Source organism: Hippoglossus stenolepis, chromosome 19 (genome assembly GCF_022539355.2).
Source record: "Hippoglossus stenolepis isolate QCI-W04-F060 chromosome 19, HSTE1.2, whole genome shotgun sequence".
In the NCBI taxonomy this organism is placed as follows: Eukaryota; Metazoa; Chordata; class Actinopteri; order Pleuronectiformes; family Pleuronectidae; genus Hippoglossus; species Hippoglossus stenolepis.
The window spans coordinates 9,288,266-9,310,410 of NC_061501.1; the positions used below are offsets into that span (position 1 = coordinate 9,288,266).

Here is a 22,145-nt window from a genome sequence, read left to right on the forward strand (position 1 = left end):
TCTTCCCGAGGATGTTCTGTTTTTGTCTGCGTTGGTTTGCTGGTGGGTGGTTTTTTTGTTTGTTTGTTTGTTTGTTAGCAAGATGACACAAAAACTACTCAACTGATTTCCGTTAAATCGTTTGGCGAGGTGGAGAGTGACCCAAGGACCCATAAAATGTTGGTGTGAGGCCAACTAGTTATTACAGAAAAACCTGTCCTCTATTTGTTTATACATTTACAGTATAATTAATTTAGAAACTGCAACTGTAGAGTTGACAATAATTCTGTGTCTGAATAAATATACATTTTTTGTCCAATTGCATCAAAGAAAAGCAGCTCGTATTCACAAATCACAGTTAACCTCTTAGGCCTCAACAAACTGTACAAGTTGAGACATCTACATTCTGTCCTTAACCCTCGACCTAGAGAAATGAGAAACATCCAGAAGAGTCACAATCAGGACAGACAGAAGTTGTTGCATGTAACAGCACATCAACAAATTAATAATACTTAGAACATTTATTAGAGTAGACAGGGTCTAGCATGAATCAATCAATCTTGTTTGCACGAATAAGACAAGATTGCTTAATTTTTTTTGGCATCTTTTTTTGGCACCTCTTCTCTCTCGGGCCGACCAGCCTCCTGTTTTCTGCGTTCAGGGCCTACCTGCAATTTAATATTTGCATAACTGTCACTTTGAGGAGAACATGTTGTCCACTCAGCCGAACCCGCCCTCCCTCACTTGCCAAGTTTGGCTGCCTCTGATCTGCAATGCTCAGAGGGAAAATACAGTTTTTTCTCTCTTTCTCTGAATCGCTGTCTTCCCCACACCAGCACAGCTGCAGTCACTATTCTGCTAAATGAAAGACATTTGTCGACTGAAGAAATGGTCGTAACGGTTCCAGGTCTCACGCTCCAGAGCGGAGAGCAGCCTACTCGCCATCCAGGATGAATGGCTCATGCAGGAAGTGAAAGCTTTTTGATAGTCACCACATTCTTTGCCTTTCGTGTGCGTTTGGTCATATCTGAGTTCATCTCGGGTGTGAGGTCATGACACCATTTTTAGACCAAAAGTGTCACTTCAGGAACGGCTCCAAAAATAAACTCTGCAACTGTTTTCTGCAGAGATGCTGCACAGTTGTGTTTCCAGTGTGTGAAGGTTCATGTCACAGTAACACTCACACACTAACTGCCACATACACACACTCATTCATTCATTCAGAAAGAGAGATCAGTGCACAGAGCCAGAGGGGTTGGGGGGGGGGGTGAACTTCTTTCTTTCTTTACATGTGGCAACGTGGTGGGAGGAGCTCCCTCCCTTGCCCCAGTCACTCACTCGGCTTTTACAAGCTGTTGCATGCATCCTCTGCTCCACAACGCGTGGGTGAAAGCAGAAGGAAGATGAGAGGAGAGGAGAGGAGGGGAACTGTAACTGCAGCCTAACCGGGAATGAAGGCGCAAGAATGCCCCATGAGACGTTGCGGAGGCTCCGCCACATTTCTGCGCGCAAGAAGAAGTGATTTACTGAGTTGAATCCCGAAGAGAAGAATCTGATCTCGGCCTTGGGAGATCGTCGTCTTGGCTGAGAGAAAAGGAAAGTTTGTCCCGAGAAGGAAGGAGTCTTCATCCTCCTGCAGAGATGAGACTGAACTTTTCTACGAGTTGGATATTCCGAGGCTGGATAACGTGTGCGCTCGTCGCCTTTTACGCACAGGTAAAAACACCACTTCTGTGACTGAAGGGGGGGGGTTTAATGTCCTTGATAACAGCAGTAAGGAGTGTATTTATAAATAAAAAACAGTGCATAGATGTTTTGTTCTCCTATAACCTACTTCTCGGGGGCTGTCAAACGTTTATACATGAGTGGCTTTGCCCCAAAAAAAGTGAGAATCGCTATGGAGTAGATGGAAAAGTGTAACGGTGCCAACACCTGAGATGTTGTTGCGCGGATTGAGGGGAAGAGATGATGGTTGAGTTTTGACTGGAAACAGTTGTGTTTGGGTCGAGTCCACCTCCCCCTGCATGCGCGGTCTGACCGCAAAAACGCCGCTGGCCGCAGGATGTTCTTCTCCCTCCACCAAACATTCTCTCCCGGTCCGGTCCGGAGGGGGGGACCGGCGCTGGCCAAATGGCGCATCAGGACCCAGGCAGCAGTAAAGCTCCTGCACGGATCCAGACAAGTTGTCACTGGTTTTATTCCCTACAGATTAGGACTGGAAGACAATACAAAGTTACGGTGGTGGCAGTGCCATACTCCAATGGCATGGATACAAACCAAACCATTGAAATAACAACAATGCGTAATGTCTCCCACAGCATGATCCAAGGCCACAGTTTGATTTTGGTGGTGAGGAAAAAGAGTGAATGGCCAATGACATGCTGTCCATGTTGTTGTGCAGTCCAAGCGGCTCTAACTCCATCCAGGTGGAGCAGTTTATAAGATGTGGTTGGGGCGGTGGGACTGCTGGGCACCAGTCATCCATCACAGGCTGTTTGTGTGCGCGTTACCGTAAACCAGCAGCATTACAACTTTGACTGGAACAGACGCTCCTTCTTCTCTCTTTCTCTCCTTCTGCTCTACTAAGGTGTGTTGCAAGAGATATGATGATGGCACAGAAGCAAGAAGTCCCAGTTTTTAGTTTTTCAAGTATTGAGGCAAACAGAGTGAGGGAATGCAGATTTGATGCATGGAAAATGAGTCAGTGTGCACAGAGGAAGCGAGGAAAGCCATCCTACGTTTTAAGGTGACACTGCAAACCGTTGGCTCTGGTATGTTCTCACCGTGGTCTTGCCATCACTGACTCACTGTATCCTCCAATAAAATCCCCCTTCGCTTATTGGTTTTCAACCACTTCGTCCAGAAATGGTTCAAATTCATTTCAAACCGCCTGTGTGATTGAGCAACACAGGATTAGTTCAAGATGTTCTGGGCTTAAAAAGTCAGTAGTTGTGTACTTTATTTAATAGTCTGTTTCCCCAGGCGTCCTCTGTTTGTCCACCTTTCTGTCATCCACCCGTCAAGAATCTCTCTCTGGGTCTTGTCTCCTTTTCCTTCATTTGATATTCCACCGAAAAACGTTGAGCTTTTTCTCCATCCGTCCTTCCATCCGTCCATCCATCTCTCCAGTAATGTTATGTGTGTCGTGGCTTCAGCAATAACACCACATTGCCTCAGGCCTGCAGATCCAAACTTGATTTAACTTTTCAGACAACAGACTTTCAACTGCCTGATAAAATATGAAGCTTTGTAATAACAACAGAGCTTTGTGTGGAAAGAGGAGGGGTCATATTGGTCTTCGGGCCCCGATTAAACTCTGTCAAGTTCCTTAAAACAATTAGCGCAGATTAGATAAATTCTCCCTTGGACGTGTTTCCAGCTTTTTTTTGGGTCCCATGGTGGTTATAAGTCATCCTTCTCATCTTCAAGCTTGTTCTTTTTGTGTCAAAGCTGCTGCAATTATAAAATAAGTCAGAGCCTTTGAGAAAACTCTACTTAATAGTCTCTTACATGTACTGGATAACCATTAAATCACTGGCAGTTTATGCCAACGAGACAATACAAAGTGTTAACACTGTATTATTATCATCATTTTTATTATTTGAGGATAAATCCATAAAGGTCCTTCAGTGCCACATATGGTTTACAAGTATGGAAAGTATTTATTAGCTGAGTATGAGACTTTCAAAACGAGTAAAAGTCATAATTTGCGCAGGTGGAACTTCAAAGGAGTTCATTTTTATGGCTGTTTAAAAGAATGAACCACAGGTGTAAACACAATACAAACATTCAGGCGTTGTGCAACATGCTTCTTTTTTTCTTTTTTTTTTACAGCAGCCTTATCACGGAGCGCTGAAACACACAGAGGCCTGAAAGTCACACTCTGCTTCTTTAGGCCCGTTGCCAGCGGCTGCCGTGGCCGTTATGCAAATCCTCCCCTACTCTGACGCCAAAAAGGAATGTGTTGTGTGTCACACTCCTGATCTCACACATGCTGGAGGATTTTTAAAAGATGAGATTAAAAAAAAAAAGGCTGGAGCCCTGGAACATTTTTATCCAATCATATCTATTTGACTATCCCCCTATTTCTTCTTTGAACAAGCTGTAGGACACACACATTCATATATTACTGTATTTGTACAGCCTTAAAAGTTGAGGTTGCGTGTTCTATCTTTACCGGTATGATAACCTATAATCATATAGGGTGGATCAGCTCTTTTCCTGTGACATTTACTGTATATTTAGTTTGTCAAAACATAACGGCCTCACAGAACCGACAGCCAATGTTTAGATGTGGCCATCGCCAAAACACACTTCCCAGAATTCTTTATGTGTGTGTGATCTGTCTATCTATCTCTCTATCTATCTCTCTATCTATCTCTCTGTCTGTCTGTCTGTCTGTCTGTCTGTCTGTCTGTCTGTCTCTCCATCCATCCATCCATTCATCCATTCATCCATCCATCCATCCATCCATCCATAGACATGAACATTGTCATGGGAACCGTTCCTCCTCCTCTGTCACTTCTGTTTGCTGCAGCACATGGTCCTCGTTAGTGCTGTGGTCCGAGCGCCGTGCGTCATTATTCCTCTGCAGAGATTCTGAAACAAAGACTGGCTGATGTGCGAGCGACCGAGTGGAGGTAATTAAAAGCTTGCCAGCGTTCATGTTGCTCTGCTTTTGCCCGAGGCAAAAGACATTGAGACTAAACAGAATTTACTGTGGAGGTGTGAGAACGAAAGGGAGAGAGGAGGGAAGGGAGCTAAGTATTTTTTATTTAATCTGATGTTATCCTTAAATATTCAGTTTTATTTTAAGATTTGATTCCTTGTTACAATCAGTTCAAACCAATGGAACTTGAACATTTCAACAAAAGGAAAGTTATCATTGTAATTCTATAAATTACGTAATTAAAACTAGTCCTACAGAGAAATAATTACCTAATTGATTTCACCAGTGCACAGTGATGCATGAATATGATCTCCAAAGCAACATTGAATTGCTGGACATAAATGCTGTGTTTATGCAACTGCTCTTATTGAGGAAGCTCATTCTTCATGGACGTGAACAGTTTTAATCACGCTGCCATCTTGTGCATTTGGAGCCAGAGTCTGTGCAGTATTGATCAGGGGAAGAAGCTGCAGTGGTGTGGTACCGTTGATACATGCTATCGACCAATCGTGAGTCAGTCTCAGCTGTCAATCATGAGGTATCACTCTGTTTTTATAGCATCAAATAACTAATAAAAACCAAACTTACAGAACATCAGTGTGAGAACTACCTAAAATGAAAGAAATCATCTCAGGGAAAAAGGTTTTTTAAATTGTACTTTGACTTTTTATTTGGGTCCACATCCTGTCCACTAACGTGTAGGAGGCGGGGCATATGACCTATACTGCTGCCAGCCACCAGGTGGCAATCTAGATGCTTTGGCTTCACTTGTTGGGCGCAGTTACGTCATCTTTCTTTAAATACAGTCAATAATTTGTGTCTTTATGAAGCTGCTGAAAGTTGCAGACACACAGTTGCACCATGGGAGAGAAAAGTGAGAGTCGGAGACTATTTCAAATGTGTTTCCTCTGAATGTTGCTGCAGCACCAACATTTCTTTAGCTGTACAAATTACTGTTAGACTGAAACAGCATGTAATTTCATGGGAAAGACAAACATTGAGATGTGCTGAATGTGAAAAATTAAAAGAGTAAGGTCCGAGGACAGAGTCTATACGTTGTGTTTTTCTACATTTTATATAGACACTGTGGCTTTGGCATCGTTTCTGTCATAACAGTCAGATTCTCTAATTCAGCAGTGTGGTGAGGGTGGCTGCAGGGTGTGTGTGTGTGTGTGTGTGTGTGTGTGTGTGTGTGTGTGTGTGTGTGTGTGTGTGTGTGTGTGTGTGTGTGTGTGTGTGTGTGTGTGTGTGGGGGTGAGCCTTGGCTTACCTTTGTGGCCTTTTTTTACTAGAGCTCCCAGATGTTTCCCTCTCTGGTGCCCCTTGCTAAACTACAGATTGCTGTGTTGAATCACAGCAGGAAATGTTATTTATAGCATTACTCTAAGTTATAACAGGAGAAAGAGCTTTTGGGAATAAACTCATCATTTAAGTGTCATAGCAGCCAGCTGTTATTCGCATTATTTATGTAATGGACAAGTTGACTAATAGGGGACTCAAACACATGGTAATTATATTCGAATAGCTCTCTAATGTACAATAGGAGAACATCTGGAGTCCAGTGTGTTCTAATCTGACGGCAGTTGGAGTTGATTGCTTTTAATTCCAGTTGGTCTCTCCATGGGTAATTGGGTACTATAGGGGGGTTTGGTTTGCCGGTTTGGAGGCTGTGCGCCGCTGTGGTCAGGTGCTTCTGAGGTGGCGGAAAGAATTCCTGGGCACGTCGTGGAAAACAACCATCCTCTTCCTCTCATTACTCACCGCCGTCTCAAAATACCTCATGTGGATTTGAAAGATGGAGAAAAGACGGAGGAAGATGGCCTCCGAAGCGTGGCAGACATCAAGGGACGTTTTTGATCGAGCGAAGCACGAATTAATGTGGGAATCTTTTCTTCAAATACATTTAGTATCAGGACACACAGACGTATAAAAAGCTAAACTTACACAAAATAACACATCAGTTTATGTCTTGATGTTTTTTTTTTTAGGATGTGGTATCCAAAACTTTACCTTGTGATGAGACTCATTACGTAAGAGGCACCAGATGCTGCAAGAAGTGTGGGCCAGGTAAACACACACACACACACACACACACACACACACACACACACACACACACACACACACGCATAACCCTAATCTAAACACCTAATCCTCCTCTTAATTCTCACCTGAACATCTAACAGCCCTCTGAAGTTTTGATGTCTGGCCAAAATGTCCTCACAATGATTCAAAGACATATTCTGCACACACACACACACACACACACACACACACACACACACACACACACACACACACAGACCTCTTATTTTCCTGCTCTGACTCTGTGTCTCACTTTTTGTCCCCACCAGGCTTCCGTATGCTCGCTGCCTGCACTGACTCTCAAAAGACGAAATGTATAAAGTGCAATCGCGGTGAATACCAACCCGGCTGGACCGAAGAGGACCGCTGTCTCCAGCAGAAGTTCTGTGACCCGAGTCAGTACCAACATCTTGAATAAGGACGAAAATCCTGCCTTAAAGGTTCAGTGTGTAGGATTTAGTGACAGCTAGTGGTGAAGTTGCATGTTGCAGCTGAATACCCCTCACCTCACCCTCCCCTTCCTAACATGAAAGAGAACCAGTGGAAGCCTTCAGTTGTCCTAAAAACTCATAAGGCGTCTAGTTTGTCCAGTCTGGGCTACTGTAAAAACATGGCAGCCTCCGTAGAGAGGACCACCCCCCCCCTGGTGTAAATATAAAGTATTTAAATATAAAGGGTCCATCCTACGGTAAAGAAAACAACAATTTGTACAATTTAGATGAAACACACTCGTGAAATCATGACTAGGATTATTTTATATTCAATTTCTGCCAATAGATCCCTTTCACCTAAATCTCACACACTGAACCTTTAATAATAATGTGTTTGAAACTAGGATTGTTGTTTCCTAATAGTTAGAATACACCAGAGAACCAAAAACCCAACAAATTTGAATGTATCCAGTTTTTCAAACCTTAAACTATTGCTGATGTACTCGAAACAAAATGTATGATTAAAGGTTTGCCTACTTATTGTCATACTATTGGGACTTGTCTTTTTGTATTGAAAAAATGTTCCGACCATCACAAAAAGAATGTCCTGGTGATCTCATCGTATATCTCTATAGTATAAAAATACTCCCCCTTTGACTCCCCCCCTTGCAGTTAAGGGTTTCATGGAGAGGCCTGAGAACACTGTGGCAGAGGAGCCGTGCCGCTGCCTCCCCCACCTCCAGTGCTACCCCATCAACTGTGAGTTCTGTGAGAGGATTCCCACCTGCAGTGCCGGATATGGCCTCGAGGTGGATCCCGGTGAGAGTCACAACAATCACATCCGACATTTTACGGAGGGACTCGTGAACCGGAGACATGACACATCTGATGAAATATATGCTGCTCCTTTCAGACTCCACGAACGGAAGGAAGGTCTGTGTGGCATGTAAGAAAGGCTGCTTCTCTGCTGACAACAACGGAGAACAATGCAAACAATGGACTAAGTAAGTGTGGACGCTTGCACCCACACATACAAACACACACATTTGCAGTAAATCCAAGCAATCAGGCTCTGGCCCAACCCTTTTACACTCTGCACTGACATTTGCATTGACTTCCATTCATTGTGTACAGCCTAATCAAATTCATTTGCAAACGAGTTCTGCAAATGTCCCAAAAAGAAGTACACACACACATACATATGCACGCACACAAACAGTGTTTAGGCTGAGATCTTTCTGAAGGGAAAACGCAACCTGGTAGATCTCCTCACCAGAAGCCAGCACAGGCCGGAACGGTGATGATGATGTTTATGATGATGATGATGATGATGATGGACTGAGAGAAGGGAAAATCTCCCTTTTTTCCATCTCTCGCTCTCTTTCTGTTTCTTCATCACAGAGCTGTCCAGTGGTGGAGGCTGTTAGGCTGGTGTTACCCTGTAATGAACAAAATAACACATGTCCACGTGTAGTCTTTGCTCTTCATTGTTTTTTTAACCCCCATCTTCTCTTTCAGCTGTAAGGCCGAGGGCAGGACTGAGACACATCCAGGCAGCGCTCAGGCCGATGCAGCATGTGGACTCCCTGTGTCTGGTGAGACATGTTCAGTGGACACTGTCATACAAAGACCAGTCAATGCATGTTCAACATCCACTCAGGAGGAAACAAACGACTAATCACCTAAACCTCATGTGTGATTTACGATATGTTTGACTGACAGTAGCTGTAAAATATAAAACGTGATCTGTGAACTTGTCTCGCTTGCAGGTGCCACGCCCTCCTGGGTCATAGTTTCAGTTCTGTCAGTCATCACCGTTCTGTGTCTCCTCATCCTGCTGCTTTTCTGCTACAAGGACAAACTGAAGTTACTCTCTGGTAAGCTACAGCCCCGTAAATTTATCTTATATTCAAAAACATTGAAGTACATAGATAAATAGATCTGACTTGCTGTTTGAACTAGTTCTCAATTTATAGTCCTGATGTTCAACAACCTCTTTGCCCAAACTTTTTCCTAAAATTTACCGTAGGAGCTGAAGTACATGAGAACGCAAATGTCTGAGTCAGTTGCTGCGGACATTTTCTGAGACTTTTAGAGCGAGTGGGTGTGTTGATGACGTTTCTAACACACGAGACATGCAAAACAGGAAGAATGTAAATATGAGAGGAGCCATACAAGTAGAAGACAACAGGATGCGAGAGGTTTTGGCAAAAGGGGCAGACACTGATGTTGATGTGCTGTAAACAAAATCGCATAATTTCCATCCTGCCTCCCGCAGGCTCTACTGACGCCACCCCTCGCATGAGTGTTCCACACATTGTCCTGTTGTTGTGAATGTGTCCGACCTGAACAATCTCCTGCTGCGTTCTTCGTATTAGAAAGACCCGGTGGATTCTGGGGTTCGTGGCTGAAAATGGGTCATGATTCATCCTTTCCATTTTAACCTAGAATGTGTTGTTTCTTTGTCCAGTAAATCTGCGATCGTGTGTTCAGAATCTGAAGAGTACAAGGATACAGCAGGTAAAGTGGAATTACAGTTGAAAATACACAGAAATCCACTGCATTGCATGTAGTTGCACGTGCATGTTTGAAATATTTGTCTCAATGAGGCACAAATACAGCCAAAGTCTCTTAAATTGTGTGCATAACACTTTTTGAAATCATATTTCCTACAATGCACAGAAGATAATGGTTATTCTCAGTGCTTATTTCCGTGCTTCTTTTGTTCTAGGATACCTTGGACCCTCTTTACCACAGTGGGGGTCCTAAGTGTACACCGTGTGAGATCACCAAACTCGTCTACCAAGCACCACACAACCCAACAGACGAGCCCCTCTGCACATTCCCCACCTCTGCTCCTGACGTCAAGGTCTCGCTGCCCTTCACCGGGGAAATGACAGAAAGCGTAGCAACCAACGGGAAGACGGTGACGGAGGATCAGAGCGAAGGGTCTGGAGAGCCGGAGGAGGTGTCAGAGGAGGAGGAGGTCGCCAGCGTGCCCCCTCTCTTGGCGGGTTCCTGCGTGTGCGTCATCCCTGTTCGCGAGCCACTGGAGGTCGGGGAGAACGAGGACTGCAGCCAGGCCGTCTCCCCCGGGACTCCAGGAACATGCTCGTGTGGAGGGCTGGATGGAGAGAGGGATGGAGATGAGAGCGGGAAAGAAGAGAGGAGTGAGAGCGGGGAGAAGGGCAACGGGAATCAAGAAAAGATGGTTTTGTGCAAGAGTGAAACGGCTGCTGCGTCCCTCGTGTCTCTCTCTCCTCCACTCCTCCACAGCTCCTCTGTCGTCCCTCCATCCAGCCCACGTCCTGAACTCTGCCTGCCTCTGTCCCAGGCTCTGGTGTCGCCAGAGTTCAAACCCAACATGACCGACAGGTCACCGCTGAAACAGGAGGAGTTATACAGACTGGCGAGCACAGACACCACCTCAGCAGAGAATAGCACAACCTCTGCGATGACCTCAGTCAGTCCCCTGATGACGTCCTCGTCTGTTAGAGATCTGTACCTGGACAAACCCCCCGAGGCCTCTGGCCCGGAGCCAGGCCAGGGTCTTTCCTGGGAGAATAACAGTAGAAACAAGCTCTCGTGTGGGGAGTCAGAACTGCAGTGCTCTCCTGAGAGCCTCCATAGTCAGCTGGCGGAACCAACGCTTACCTCAGGTGGGTACACATTTCAAACGTCAAGAATTTAAACTGGCAGAACAACAGAAATATATAATGAAATATTATGAAGGCTGACAATAATTTGAACCTGAGTACTTGAACATATCACATCAGTTTTAGCACCAGGATGGATTTTAAAAGTCTCTAACTAGCACCATTGTTAACTTTAAGCTAGTCTATCAGATTATGTTCCTATCTGCTTCTGTTATTGTGTTCTTGAGCTGCATTTTATACTATAAATAAAAATATATAAATGTATAAATTATTATTATTAGAAAGAAAAACTAAATATATATACTAAATCAACATTATGACTTAACAAATAAAAAATGTAAGTAAAAGTTGTGTTTTCTTTTGCCTATATCAAATTATTTTTTATTTTATTATATTTTTTAAGTTGTGCTTTTACCTTAGTGTCTCACAATTTTGACTTAATACAATTCTCTGAGTTAGTCAATTACCACATCATAAGTATTAATATGAGTATTTTTACTTTATAATATACAATGTATAACTTTAATAACTTAATAACTTTTATATTTGTGTTATTAAAGAAATTAAATAGGTTACCATTAATATATGTATGCATATATATTTTCTCATATATACATAAATACATACATACCTATACATGTCGATTCCCTTAAATATTATATGATCTATATTATATTATTATAATAAAATGCTATAGCCTCTCAAAGTCATCTGAATGCACAGTGGTTGTGTCCTATGGGGAGAACGGCTCATTTCAAAGACTGTGAGAGCACGGTTGTGTTTTCCAGGTGGATTCTGTGCTCTGTGTCTGTGGAGCCAGTCACCACCGTGCTGCCACAGGGTCGAACCCATACATGATTTCATACACGGCATTACAGCGCTCCCTCTCCACAAAGTAGGTGGGACCAGCCACCAAGAATAACACAATGAAATTTGTGTTGGTTTAAATGGAAAGTTTTACTGTCACACACTTGAACTTTGTATTGTTCTTTCAAAGGGCTCCACACACACACACACACACACACACACGCACGCACGCACACACGCACGCACGCCGCCAAAGCGAAAAAAAAATCTCCGGGAAGCATATTTGTGTATTTGTGCCTCGGCCACTGGGTGGTTATGGTTACTTACAAAAGCAGTATTATCAGAACAGTCTGATCGAGACAGTGGTTAGCTGAAGCTGGGGTATCATTAGGTGAACATGCTCAACACAGCTTATAACAGAGGATTGGTTTCAGCAGGAGAATAAGGAGTGTGTGTGTGTGTGTGTGTCTGTGTCTGTGTCTGTGAGTGAATGTGTGAGAAATATGCCTTATTGACGCCAGTAATGAGAGTTGAACCCTAAATTTCAGGAGCCCACACAGGAAGCAGGAATAAATGTGTGTGTGTGTGTGTGTGTGTGTGTGTGTGTGTGTGTGTGTGTGTGTGTGTGTGTGTGTGTGTGTATGTGTGTGTATGTGTGTGTGTGTGTGTGTGTGTGTGGGTGTCTGTCTGTCTGTCTGTCTGTCTGTCTGTCTGTCTGTCTGTCTGTCTGTCTGTCTGTCTGTCTGTCTGTCTGTCTGTCTGTCTGTCTGTCTGTCTGTGTGCGTGCGTGCTGCGTGTGTGTGTGTTTGGTGAGCCAGTGAACCACCAGAACCACACTCCAACATACAGTGTAAAGTGTGTGTGTGTGAACGAGCATCAGTGTGCATCAGCGTGAACTGTGCCATCGACAAAGCTCCTGTTTACCCAGAGTTCCATAGGGTTGCGCAAAAAGTGACCACAGCTTTAATTGAAGCAAGATGTGTGGCAGCTTGAGTAATACTTTTTATAACCCTGCCCACCCAACAAAAACACACAACACACATGCTCTCTCACAGAGAAACTTGTGAAGACTATTTTGGACTGACAAATGACACGTTTTGAACTCCGTTTCCCATCATGCAGTAATGGCAGCTGATTAAAAGACTTCCCGCTCGTGCTATTTTAAGGTGAAGCGAGGGTCGGTGGTTTCACACAAGTCTCACACATAGAAGCTGTCTATTATACAACGTAAACCGTATCTGTCGGCCACTCAGAGGCTCCACCAGAGCTGGTTAGGACGTTAAATACTTTTAGTTTCGAGGGCTCCTCAGCCGAGCTAATGACCCAGATTCAAACTGGCAGCTCACCAGGTAAAGTAAGCAAGAACTTTGAGGGAAAACTGTGTATGAGTGTGGTTCTCCCGCAGGTTAAACAGGCTGAGGGTTCTATAGAGTTCAAATTGACCCCCGTCTGAGTTGTATTGCTAGAATTGTTGGGCATCCAACAAAAAAAAAAAGTCAGCTCGGTATTAAGGGAGTATAAACAGAAGAAGCCAAGCAGATTCCACAGAGCTTTGTTTTCAAAGTTGTGGTGAAATGTCATAGTTTTTAGCTGGACCTCTCAGACTGGTATTCCGGGAAAAGGGCTCTCAGATGGGGGAACACAGAGACACACTCTCGGGGAGTGTGTCTGATTGTGTGTTTGTCTGTCTGTGCAACTTTGTGTGTGTGCTGTGTGTGCTTTTCTCTGTGTGTGTGTGTGTGTTAGTGCAAGTGTAAAAATGTTTGCCTAGCTCAGATTTACTGATATTGTTTGTGTATTTGTGTGTCTCTGCGCGTGTGTGTGCTTTTCTCTGTGTGTGTATAAGTGTAAAAATGTTTGCTGGAGTCTGTTTGTTTGGATTTACTCGGATCGTGTGTGTGTGTGTGTGTGTGTGTGTGCGTGCGCGTGTGTGTGTGCGGGCTGTATGTGTGAATAAATGAAACATGAGCTGTGAGTCACGGAGGGTCGGCTTGTTTTGTCGGCTGGGAAGTCAGACTGGCGGCTGGATAAAATAGGAACCAGAGGCTTAATGTGTTGAGTGGTGACTTGCAAAACAAAATAAAAAGCAGCTGATCACATAATTAACCTGATTGGCTCAAATTCATGTGTGAACAGTACACGGAGTTAGTGCAAATGATTTTGAGGCAGTTGCAGAAACACGTTTTTACGAGGCAGTCAAGGTTAGAAAGAGTTGAGCAGCACTTTTTAAAAAAAAAAAACGTATTCAGCCATGTCTGTAAAACCCTGAACCAAATGGATGTGTTTTGAGAGCCCTTGAGTTTCTCACGCTAAAAGAGTTCTGGACACTCTGACACAAATATGGCAGAAAAGGATGTGATATGGCAATCTGTGTAGCCGCGGCCTCTCTGTGGTCTTCATGCGCGGTCATCACGCCCACTGACCATTTGTCATCCGAGGTTTAGTCCCGTCTTCACGTACGTATGCATAGGAGAACCTCTTCCTGTGTGTGGGAGGAGAATTTGACAGCATATATATTTATATTTCGACTGATTTGTCAATGAGATGACTCTGTACTTGTCGTTTTCTATACCAGAATAGGGAAGTTGGGGATGTCGAGGTCAGACGCCCATTTGAAGCCAGAAGTATTGGCACCATTTTATTTTTTAAATGCGAAAAACTAAAACTCACTCTTTGATCGCTTTTCTGGTGCCAAACTTCTCACTATCTCTTCCTTTTCTCCCCCTCCACATTCGACATGCTCAGGTCAGGTGTCGGGGAACAACAACACCACCTTCATCTCCAGCGGTCAGGTGATGAACTTCAGCGGCGACGTCATCGTCGTCTACGTCAGCCAGACGTCGGTCGGCAGCGACGGAGCGGGGCTGGACGATGCCTTCCGAAGCCCCGTCCAGGAAGAGGCCAACGAGACGGCTCCGTTTTTACAGCGCGCTGCGAGGTCGAGAGGGGATTGCTTGTCTCGCGTCACGGTGCAAGACGAGACGCTGCCGGTGCAAGAAGTGATGACCGAGCGGCCGCCGGGGAAGTGAACAGTGGCTGTGTCAGCCCAGTGCATCCTCTCAATAACTATCAGATAGACAAGTGATCTCTGATCATTCTTGTTGGTTACGTCACCTTATATATCTTAGCTCCCAATGAAATGACAAAAAAACTGTCCTAGTTTGTCCTAGAATGTAAGTAAAGATGGATGACGTGTCGCCACTTCTTTCCAGTATCCAGAATTAAAGCAAAAACATCCTGGATACGAGCGCTGCCCTCTTGTGCATTTGGAACCAGAGTTGGTGGCGTAGCAATCAGGTGATGGAGCCGCGTTATTGTGGTGTCGCCAATATACACACTTGACCAATCGCAAGTCGGTCTCAGCTGTCAATCCATGAATCTTCTTACCCTTTTTTTTGTAGCATTAATTAATTAAATCAAAATCACCAGAAAATGTTTGAACAAAATTTTGACTGAAACTATCTTGGAGAAATATACTTATTTGTCGTTTAATTTGACTTTTTTTCTGGTCCATCTCCCATCTACTTACAGGGAGAAGGTTGGGTTAATGACCTATACTGCTGCCAGCCACTAGGTGGTGATTGAGACATTTAGGCTTCACTTTTGAGGAGCTGTCATGTCATCCATCTTCATATACAGTGTATGGTTGTCACATACCAGCTTGTCATAGCCAGGAAGACTTTCAATTACAATGAATCCGACCAATTAGCTGAGTGACGAGGCAACTTTTAAAAAAATGTGTTATTCTTTGGAACATAATCAAACAGTAACTAGTCTCTCCTCAGACATTAGTCACTGAACGTAGCCTCGGGCACTTCTCCTCAAACATGCCTTTTTTTAATTTCCAGTGGAAAGCTTCAGGCTCCTTCACATGGAAACTCCCTTCATTCCAGACATTGATGGGGAATTTTGTTGGGAATTGGATGTGGAACTAGAGTTCAGACTGGAACAATGTCAGGCTTTCATGGTTGTATGGAAATCGCAGCCGGGTCTCGATACAAAAGAGTTATTGCACTTCCCATTTCCCACCTTTAGACAGTAAAGGTTAAAGCCTGCGGCGTTTTTAACCAGTTTGAATTTGACGTTTGGGTAATTTAGCAGTTACAAAACAAAATATCCACCATGTGGAAATAACTGCAATGAAAATAAATATTTTCAGGGAAGAAAACTGAATCTAATGGCTACAGAAAGATCTGAGAGTAGAGTCAAAGTTGAGATGAGTTTACAGATTTGTCACGAGTTTTCATTCTCTGGTTTGAAGAGTCTAACCAAAGCTATTTCACAGAAAAGAGACACATCCAGTTTTGGTACGATGCTTGTTTATCCTTGACTTTTTTTTAATTCTCTCCTTATTGCACCACAGGTGCAGTTTGTGTCAAATAAAAAATGCTATGCATTTGATAAGCTATTTTATTACCAGTTTGTTTTGTTTCATTGTGTTTTAATGTGCAAGCCTTAATGAAGAAAAAACTGTTTGTAATATTTTCTTTCAGATGATTTTTTCCAGAGCAGATTGTTTATGTAATATTTCAGATTCATATGTGATCAATGTTTGTAAATATTTCCAAAGAGAAAAAAGAAGCATGATGTATCTGAGAAATAAGAATGATCCCTTTGTGCTTCCTCTCATTTGATTTGTGGTGTGGATGTGTGAACCATGAACAGCTGGTAGAACTCACATGTCTGCAGCCTCAATAATTATGTACATATCAATCAAATCTATTGCAATGAATGACTGAAAGAATATTTTGATTGAAATAAAAATATGTTTTGCATCTAATCCTTTCCGGGATGGCTGCCATCCTGACCCTGTGGTTTCTCTCCAGTCAACTTTTCTCAGATTCTGGCTTCGACGAACTCTCAAAGCGAGAGTCGTTTATCTCCTCGGGATGATCTATAATCTTTTTGCGAAGCGATGCTAATTACACATGTGGCGAGGCCTCTTTGTCTCCGTCCCTGTGACGACAGGCGGTCGGGCGGCCTTTCATCGGGCCTGGCGATGGCGAGCAGCTGTGAGGGGAAACTAATCTCGCCGTCAGACCAACTAGCGTCACAGAGAGACCACATGAGAGGAGCTGGCTGCACATTTAGACCTGGTTTGGGTCGACAGGAGTATGTTTATATATATATATATATGTGTGTGTGTGTGTGTGTGTGCGCGTGCGTCTTGTCTCAGCTTATTTTATGGTTGTTTGTGAGAAACAGGAAGTTATGACTGGCTTTCACATGGTTTACATGAGATCTGGCTGGACAACACAGAACCTCACTGGAGCTTTAAATGATTTCAGCGCTCAGTGTGTGTGTGTTTGTACTTGTACAGATATGTTTGTGAGGACCATTTTGAGCCCACAACCTACAGAGTGAGGACATTTTGGCCGGTCCTCACTTTCTGACCCACCTTTAATGGGCTGTATGAGGATTATGACTTGGTTTTAGGGTTAGAGTTAGAATTAGGTTAGGGTTAGGGTTAGGATTAGGGTTAGATTTAGGTTAGGGTTAGGATTAGGCATTTAGTTTGGATAGTTAAGGTTAGGGTCAGGGCCTAAGGAATATATTATGTGAATGAGTGTCCTCACTAAGACAGAAGCACAAATGTGTGTGTGTGTGCGTGTGTGTGTGCGTGTGTGTGTGTGAGAAAACAGTCTCTCATTTGAAAGGAGATATGTAGGAAGTCACCCCCCAGTGGCACCTACCTGCTAGCACAACTAAATAAAAGATAAATAACAAGTAAACATGATCATTTAGAAATTTTAATCTTTTGCAGGGTTTTTACGAGCAGATCCTAAATCCACCAGATATCATTTAAACCTAAAAAAAACAACACATTAACACCACAACCGAAACTTATATTGATAATAAAATGAAAGAGGGAGAAAGTGATTCTTGAACTCAATTCACTTCAATTTTATTTTAATGGAAGAAACCTCTGGAACCAGACTCAGGCCAAAATGCCATGTACCTCGCCCGGTTGGGATGAGCGGGGAGGGGGAGAGAGAGAGAGAGAGGGAACAGTTGTGTAACCATCATTTTTAAGCTTCGTCAGACTGCTGGTTAAAATGAAAATAATAAGAGTGATATTTATACTTGTAATGACTTTATTAATTACAGCATGAATAATAATATAATAATCATGATAATAATCGTTTTTGTTGTTGAGCAGTGTCCTGCAGCTCAGAGATGTGCAGAAATGAGAGAGAGAGAACAAACTATGGGAGAGAAAAAGCACAGTTAGTCACATGTACTAAAATAAATGAGTGATGGTTCAACTTTCCCTGTGAAGGATCCGATAATGTGATGTTATTGGCTCCAAGCAGTAATCAGAATAACATGCTCGCATTGGACCTTCCTGTGGAAAGCACCAGGAAATCCACAGTGGTGAAAGGCTGAAATTACAGTCGCCTCACCTGCAGATCCAGGTTTTCCAATCTCAGCCGCAGAATCTGCTGATGGAGGATCAGAGCCGCCAAATGATCAAATTATGACACAAAAGGGATTTGAATATGATGAATTGCTTTGGATCGAATCGTTTAAAAAAGCAGATGGAGAGACTGGGCCACGTGAACAGGCAGAGGAAACGTATATATATATTAAAAAAATACATAGGCATATAAGGCTTTACATAAACACACATAAAGCCTCTCTGTTACTTTGGCCTATTTAAACACAGCCTGGAAGCGTGTGGAAAATTCACCTTAATTGATTTGTACGATTGAGGCCTTTCAACAGAAGGGGATTTGTATCCAATCACGACGTCCCAATGCACGATGAAGGACTCTTCAAGGGACATAATGCTGTGATTCTTTCTCTCCCTCCATCCCTTCCTCTTTCTCTCTCTCTCTCTCTCTCTCTCTCTCTCTCTCTCTCTCTCTCTCTCTCTCTCTCTATCTCTCTCTCATATTAGTCCTCTGTTTTGTTTCTCGGGACCTGAGTCTTCATGCATCACGAGTGAAATAAGTAGTCGCTCAGATTTTTAGAAAGGATATTCGAATTTTGTAGAAATGCAAGCAGTCAGGTAAGAAACGTTTTATGCTGGATATCATATATATACAAGTGGAACTGGCTTGTTTTTTTGTAAAACAGTTTTCTTTCAGTAATAAGTGCCAGATGTAAGCCTGATTTATTTATCTAACCCAGGTGCATGATGGGTGTGACCTTTAACTTGATATAACACGGTGGCTGTATACTTTCTGGAAAACACTGTTTTTCCTTTAAGGTGCTAAACTTTATCCATCTACTAATTTAGCAACTGTATGGTTAAACATCATGTAAACGCTTAAATTTTCTTTTTTTTATTCTAATGATGGTTAAAGGATGGATTTCATGTTCGGTGCCTTCATTTCTACCTTCACACTTCATCCCTCAGGTCTCTGTTTATCTCCGAGTGGTCCTCAGATGTGTCCCTGGAGGGAAAGACAGCCATCGTGACTGGGGCTAACGTTGGCATTGGAAAAGAGACGGCCAAGGACCTGGCCAGAAGAGGCAAGTGATCAGAGCAGCATGTTTAAAGACAGAATAACGAGTGATTAAAAGTGACATGTTCTTTGTGGAAAAGATTTAATAATGAAAAGCTTGGGCAAGAAAAACAAATCAAGTGTTAAACAGTTTTTCTGAAGCCAATAATGCTCATGAAAATGGGTTCCTGCTATTTTTAAATATGAGAGAGTTAAAATCATGAGATCAGAGAGTGCTGCCTTATGCGGTGACAGACAAACACTCAGACGCTTAGGCTCAACTTCACCTCACCGTGATCAGATTTCAACGTGCATGCTCATGCAAGCACGCACACCAGTAAGAGGCATTAATCTCGGCAGGTGCCCGGGTGATTTTGGCGTGCAGAGACATGGCAAAGGCAGAGCAGGCCGTCCGTGACATCATGAGGGAAGTGGAGGGGGCCAGGGTGGTCGCCAAGCAACTGGATCTCGCTGACACCAAGTCGATCTGCCTGTTTGCCGAGAACGTCTACAACAGTGGGTTACACACACACACACACACACACACACACACACACACACACACACACACACACACACACACACACACACACACACACACACACACACACACACACAGTAACATAAACTCCCAAATACAGCATTAGATATATAGACTCAGGTAACCGATATTCTGTTTCCCAGGTGAGAAGTCTCTTCACTTCCTGATCAACAATGCAGGCGTGGCTATTTGCCCTCATGCCACGACGGTGGATGGATACGAGTTGCAGTTTGGAGTCAATCACTTGGGTAGGAGATGGAAATAGTGTAAGAAATTCATCTGCATCAGGTCTGGGGGGTTGTCACTGTATTAAGCTATAGGCAGGGGCGTCAAAAGGAATTTTGGGGGCCACTAAATTGATAGAAATGCCTGTTGCCCTAGTTTGCATCAAAAGACCAAATGATCAACCATCTTCTTTCACTGTCTGTTCTCATCACCGTGTAAATCTTTTGTGCATTTATTAAAAGTTGCATATAATTGTAAATGCTTTACACTTTTTCAATCTGTGTACTTCCACCCCCCCTGTCCTCCCTCTCAAGGCCATTTCTTCCTGACCTTCCTGTTACTCGACTTGCTGAAGCACTCTGCCCCATCCCGCGTCATCAACGTGTCGTCGGTGGCTCACGCCATGGGCAGGATCCACTTCGAGGACCTCAGCGGCGAGAAGGACTACCACCCCGTGCGGGCGTACGCACAGAGCAAGCTGGCCAACGTCCTGTTCACCAGAGAGCTGGCCAAGAGGACTGAGGGTAGTAACGGGAACATGCAGCGTGGATGTTTATCTCTCTCTTTGTGTCTCTCCGTCACCGCATTAAAAATTGTAAATGCGTCTCTTGTGAGTGTGAGGGTCTCATGCTTCTACCACTAATGCTTTGGGCGTGAAGACACATGTTTGTCGGAAACAGCCATCTTAATGAACCAAAGCTCACTGGACTTAGGTTGTCATTGTCATCTATATAAAAAAACATATAGATATTTAAAAATCGAATACAAGATAATGAACTGGAGTTACCGTGCCATGGATTCTGGTTTTGACCCCATGCAAACCTGCATTTGACTAATTATACACTATTCTCTAGGTTTTTCTTTCTTTCACGCTTTTATTTTCATATTTTGTTGGGATATATCCCCCCCACGTCGAGCCATGTTAAAGGAACCCCTGTCCTTTTCCCCTCCAGCCCTTGGTGTGACGACTTACTCCGTGGACCCCGGGACGGTGAAGACTGAAATAACCAGGCACATAAGGCGCCCTCTTTTGGACGTAATCAAGACCGTCGGCGTGCTGTTCAGGACCCCCGCAGAGGGGGCCTACACCACCATCTACTGCACCGTCACCCCTGAGAACCTGCTGCACACCGGAGGACACTACAAGTCAGTGGGAAATGTTTTGTACCCAGTTCGACCAGTTCAAATCACACAAGTCACTTGACAAGTTACAAAATAAAAACAGACATCATCATGTGACATTAAATTAGATGAGGAGAAGAGGGAGTGGCTGTTTAAATAATTGGAAGAGAATCCAAATGTTATGATGTAATGTACAAAGGTGGTAATAACTGTATTTCCCACATCCATTTCCTTTTCTTCCCTTAATTTACTTTCCTTATGTAATCCTTTCTCTTTCCCTTCCTTTCCTAATATTTTTTGCCTTCCCTTTCATCTCCTTCCTTTTCCTTCTGTTTTCCTTTTCTTTCTTTTCCTTTCCTTTCCCCTATGCTTTCTTTTTCCCTTTCCTTATGTTTCCTTATGTGTCCCTTTCCTGTCCTTTCCCTGCAGGGACTGTGCCAGTGCAAAGGGCTGCCGGGCAGGTCAGGATGATGGCATTGCCTTAAAGCTGTGGGCTGTGAGCTGCCACCTGCTGGGCATCTGCTGGAGATAAACCTGCAGAGTTTTACATATGCACATATGCTCCCCTCCTACATGCTATGAATCAATATCCCCACGCTCATAGAGTGACGACGTCAATGCCACATATGTGATGTTATTGGATTTGCTGAATGCTGAACATGTGACGGGGTCGATGGACCAACTGGACTGAAGCGTCTGATTGGTGAAAGTCATGTGTGATGAAAGCTACAAATAGATTGCGGAGAAGGAGAAGGTCAGAGCTGCTGCTAATAAACAAAACCATGAGTGATAAATCCAAACTGCTGACTGGTCTGGACTGGTTTGTTGTTTTACGTGAAAAAGCAAAGACAACACACAACAAGCATCGAATTCGCACAGCTCCTGCTCCGAAGAAGTTATTCAACATTTACCAAGATTTCTTGTTTTCATTTTTTTTCTTCCAGTGTTAGAGCTAATTTTGGAAATCCTCATGACTGGGATTAGGAATTAGCAATTGGTCCAATCTGACTTTAGAGTAAAAAAACAAGTTGGAGTATTATCAGTATGATACAGTTGAATTTTACATGCATATAGCACCAAATTCCAACATACATTATCTCAAAGGACTTAAGGTTTTTTCCTGTTGAGACTTTTTTTCTCTCCTCATTGTGAGAACAGTTGTGTTTCTCTATAATTTTC

General features: G+C 43.4%; 2 protein-coding genes across 2 annotated transcripts; both read left to right on the plus strand.

Annotated features, from left to right (window-relative positions):
* Window positions 1-1,367: 1,367 nt before the first annotated feature.
* tnfrsf11a (tumor necrosis factor receptor superfamily, member 11a, NFKB activator) lies at window positions 1,368-16,395 on the plus strand. The gene is made up of 10 exons (XM_035142159.2): window positions 1,368-1,695; window positions 6,637-6,715; window positions 7,003-7,128; window positions 7,837-7,983; window positions 8,078-8,168; window positions 8,683-8,759; window positions 8,934-9,041; window positions 9,635-9,684; window positions 9,896-10,823; window positions 14,373-16,395. The coding sequence occupies exons 1-10, from the start codon at window positions 1,621-1,623 to the stop codon at window positions 14,654-14,656; spliced, it is 1,965 nt and encodes a 654-aa protein (XP_034998050.2). The 5' UTR covers window positions 1,368-1,620; the 3' UTR covers window positions 14,657-16,395.
* Window positions 16,396-18,542: 2,147 nt separating this feature from the next.
* si:dkey-73n8.3 (uncharacterized protein LOC100150965 homolog) lies at window positions 18,543-21,759 on the plus strand. The gene is made up of 7 exons (XM_035142160.2): window positions 18,543-18,639; window positions 18,991-19,106; window positions 19,439-19,594; window positions 19,763-19,867; window positions 20,159-20,368; window positions 20,798-20,990; window positions 21,396-21,759. The coding sequence occupies exons 1-7, from the start codon at window positions 18,626-18,628 to the stop codon at window positions 21,496-21,498; spliced, it is 897 nt and encodes a 298-aa protein (XP_034998051.1). The 5' UTR covers window positions 18,543-18,625; the 3' UTR covers window positions 21,499-21,759.
* Window positions 21,760-22,145: the final 386 nt, after the last annotated feature.

Bases quoted from the DNA above. Each gene is read 5' to 3' on its own strand.
- tnfrsf11a (XM_035142159.2), top strand. From the start codon at position 1,621: ATGAGACTGAACTTTTCTACGAGTTGGATATTCCGAGGCTGGATAACG. The intron at 7,129-7,836 runs GTCAGTACCAAC...CCCCCCTTGCAG, and splicing joins GCAGAAGTTCTGTGACCCGA to TTAAGGGTTTCATGGAGAGG. The intron at 7,984-8,077 runs GTGAGAGTCACA...TGCTCCTTTCAG, and splicing joins TGGCCTCGAGGTGGATCCCG to ACTCCACGAACGGAAGGAAG.
- si:dkey-73n8.3 (XM_035142160.2), top strand. The intron at 19,595-19,762 runs GTGGGTTACACA...TCTGTTTCCCAG, and splicing joins TGCCGAGAACGTCTACAACA to GTGAGAAGTCTCTTCACTTC. The intron at 20,369-20,797 runs GTAGTAACGGGA...TTTCCCCTCCAG, and splicing joins GCTGGCCAAGAGGACTGAGG to CCCTTGGTGTGACGACTTAC.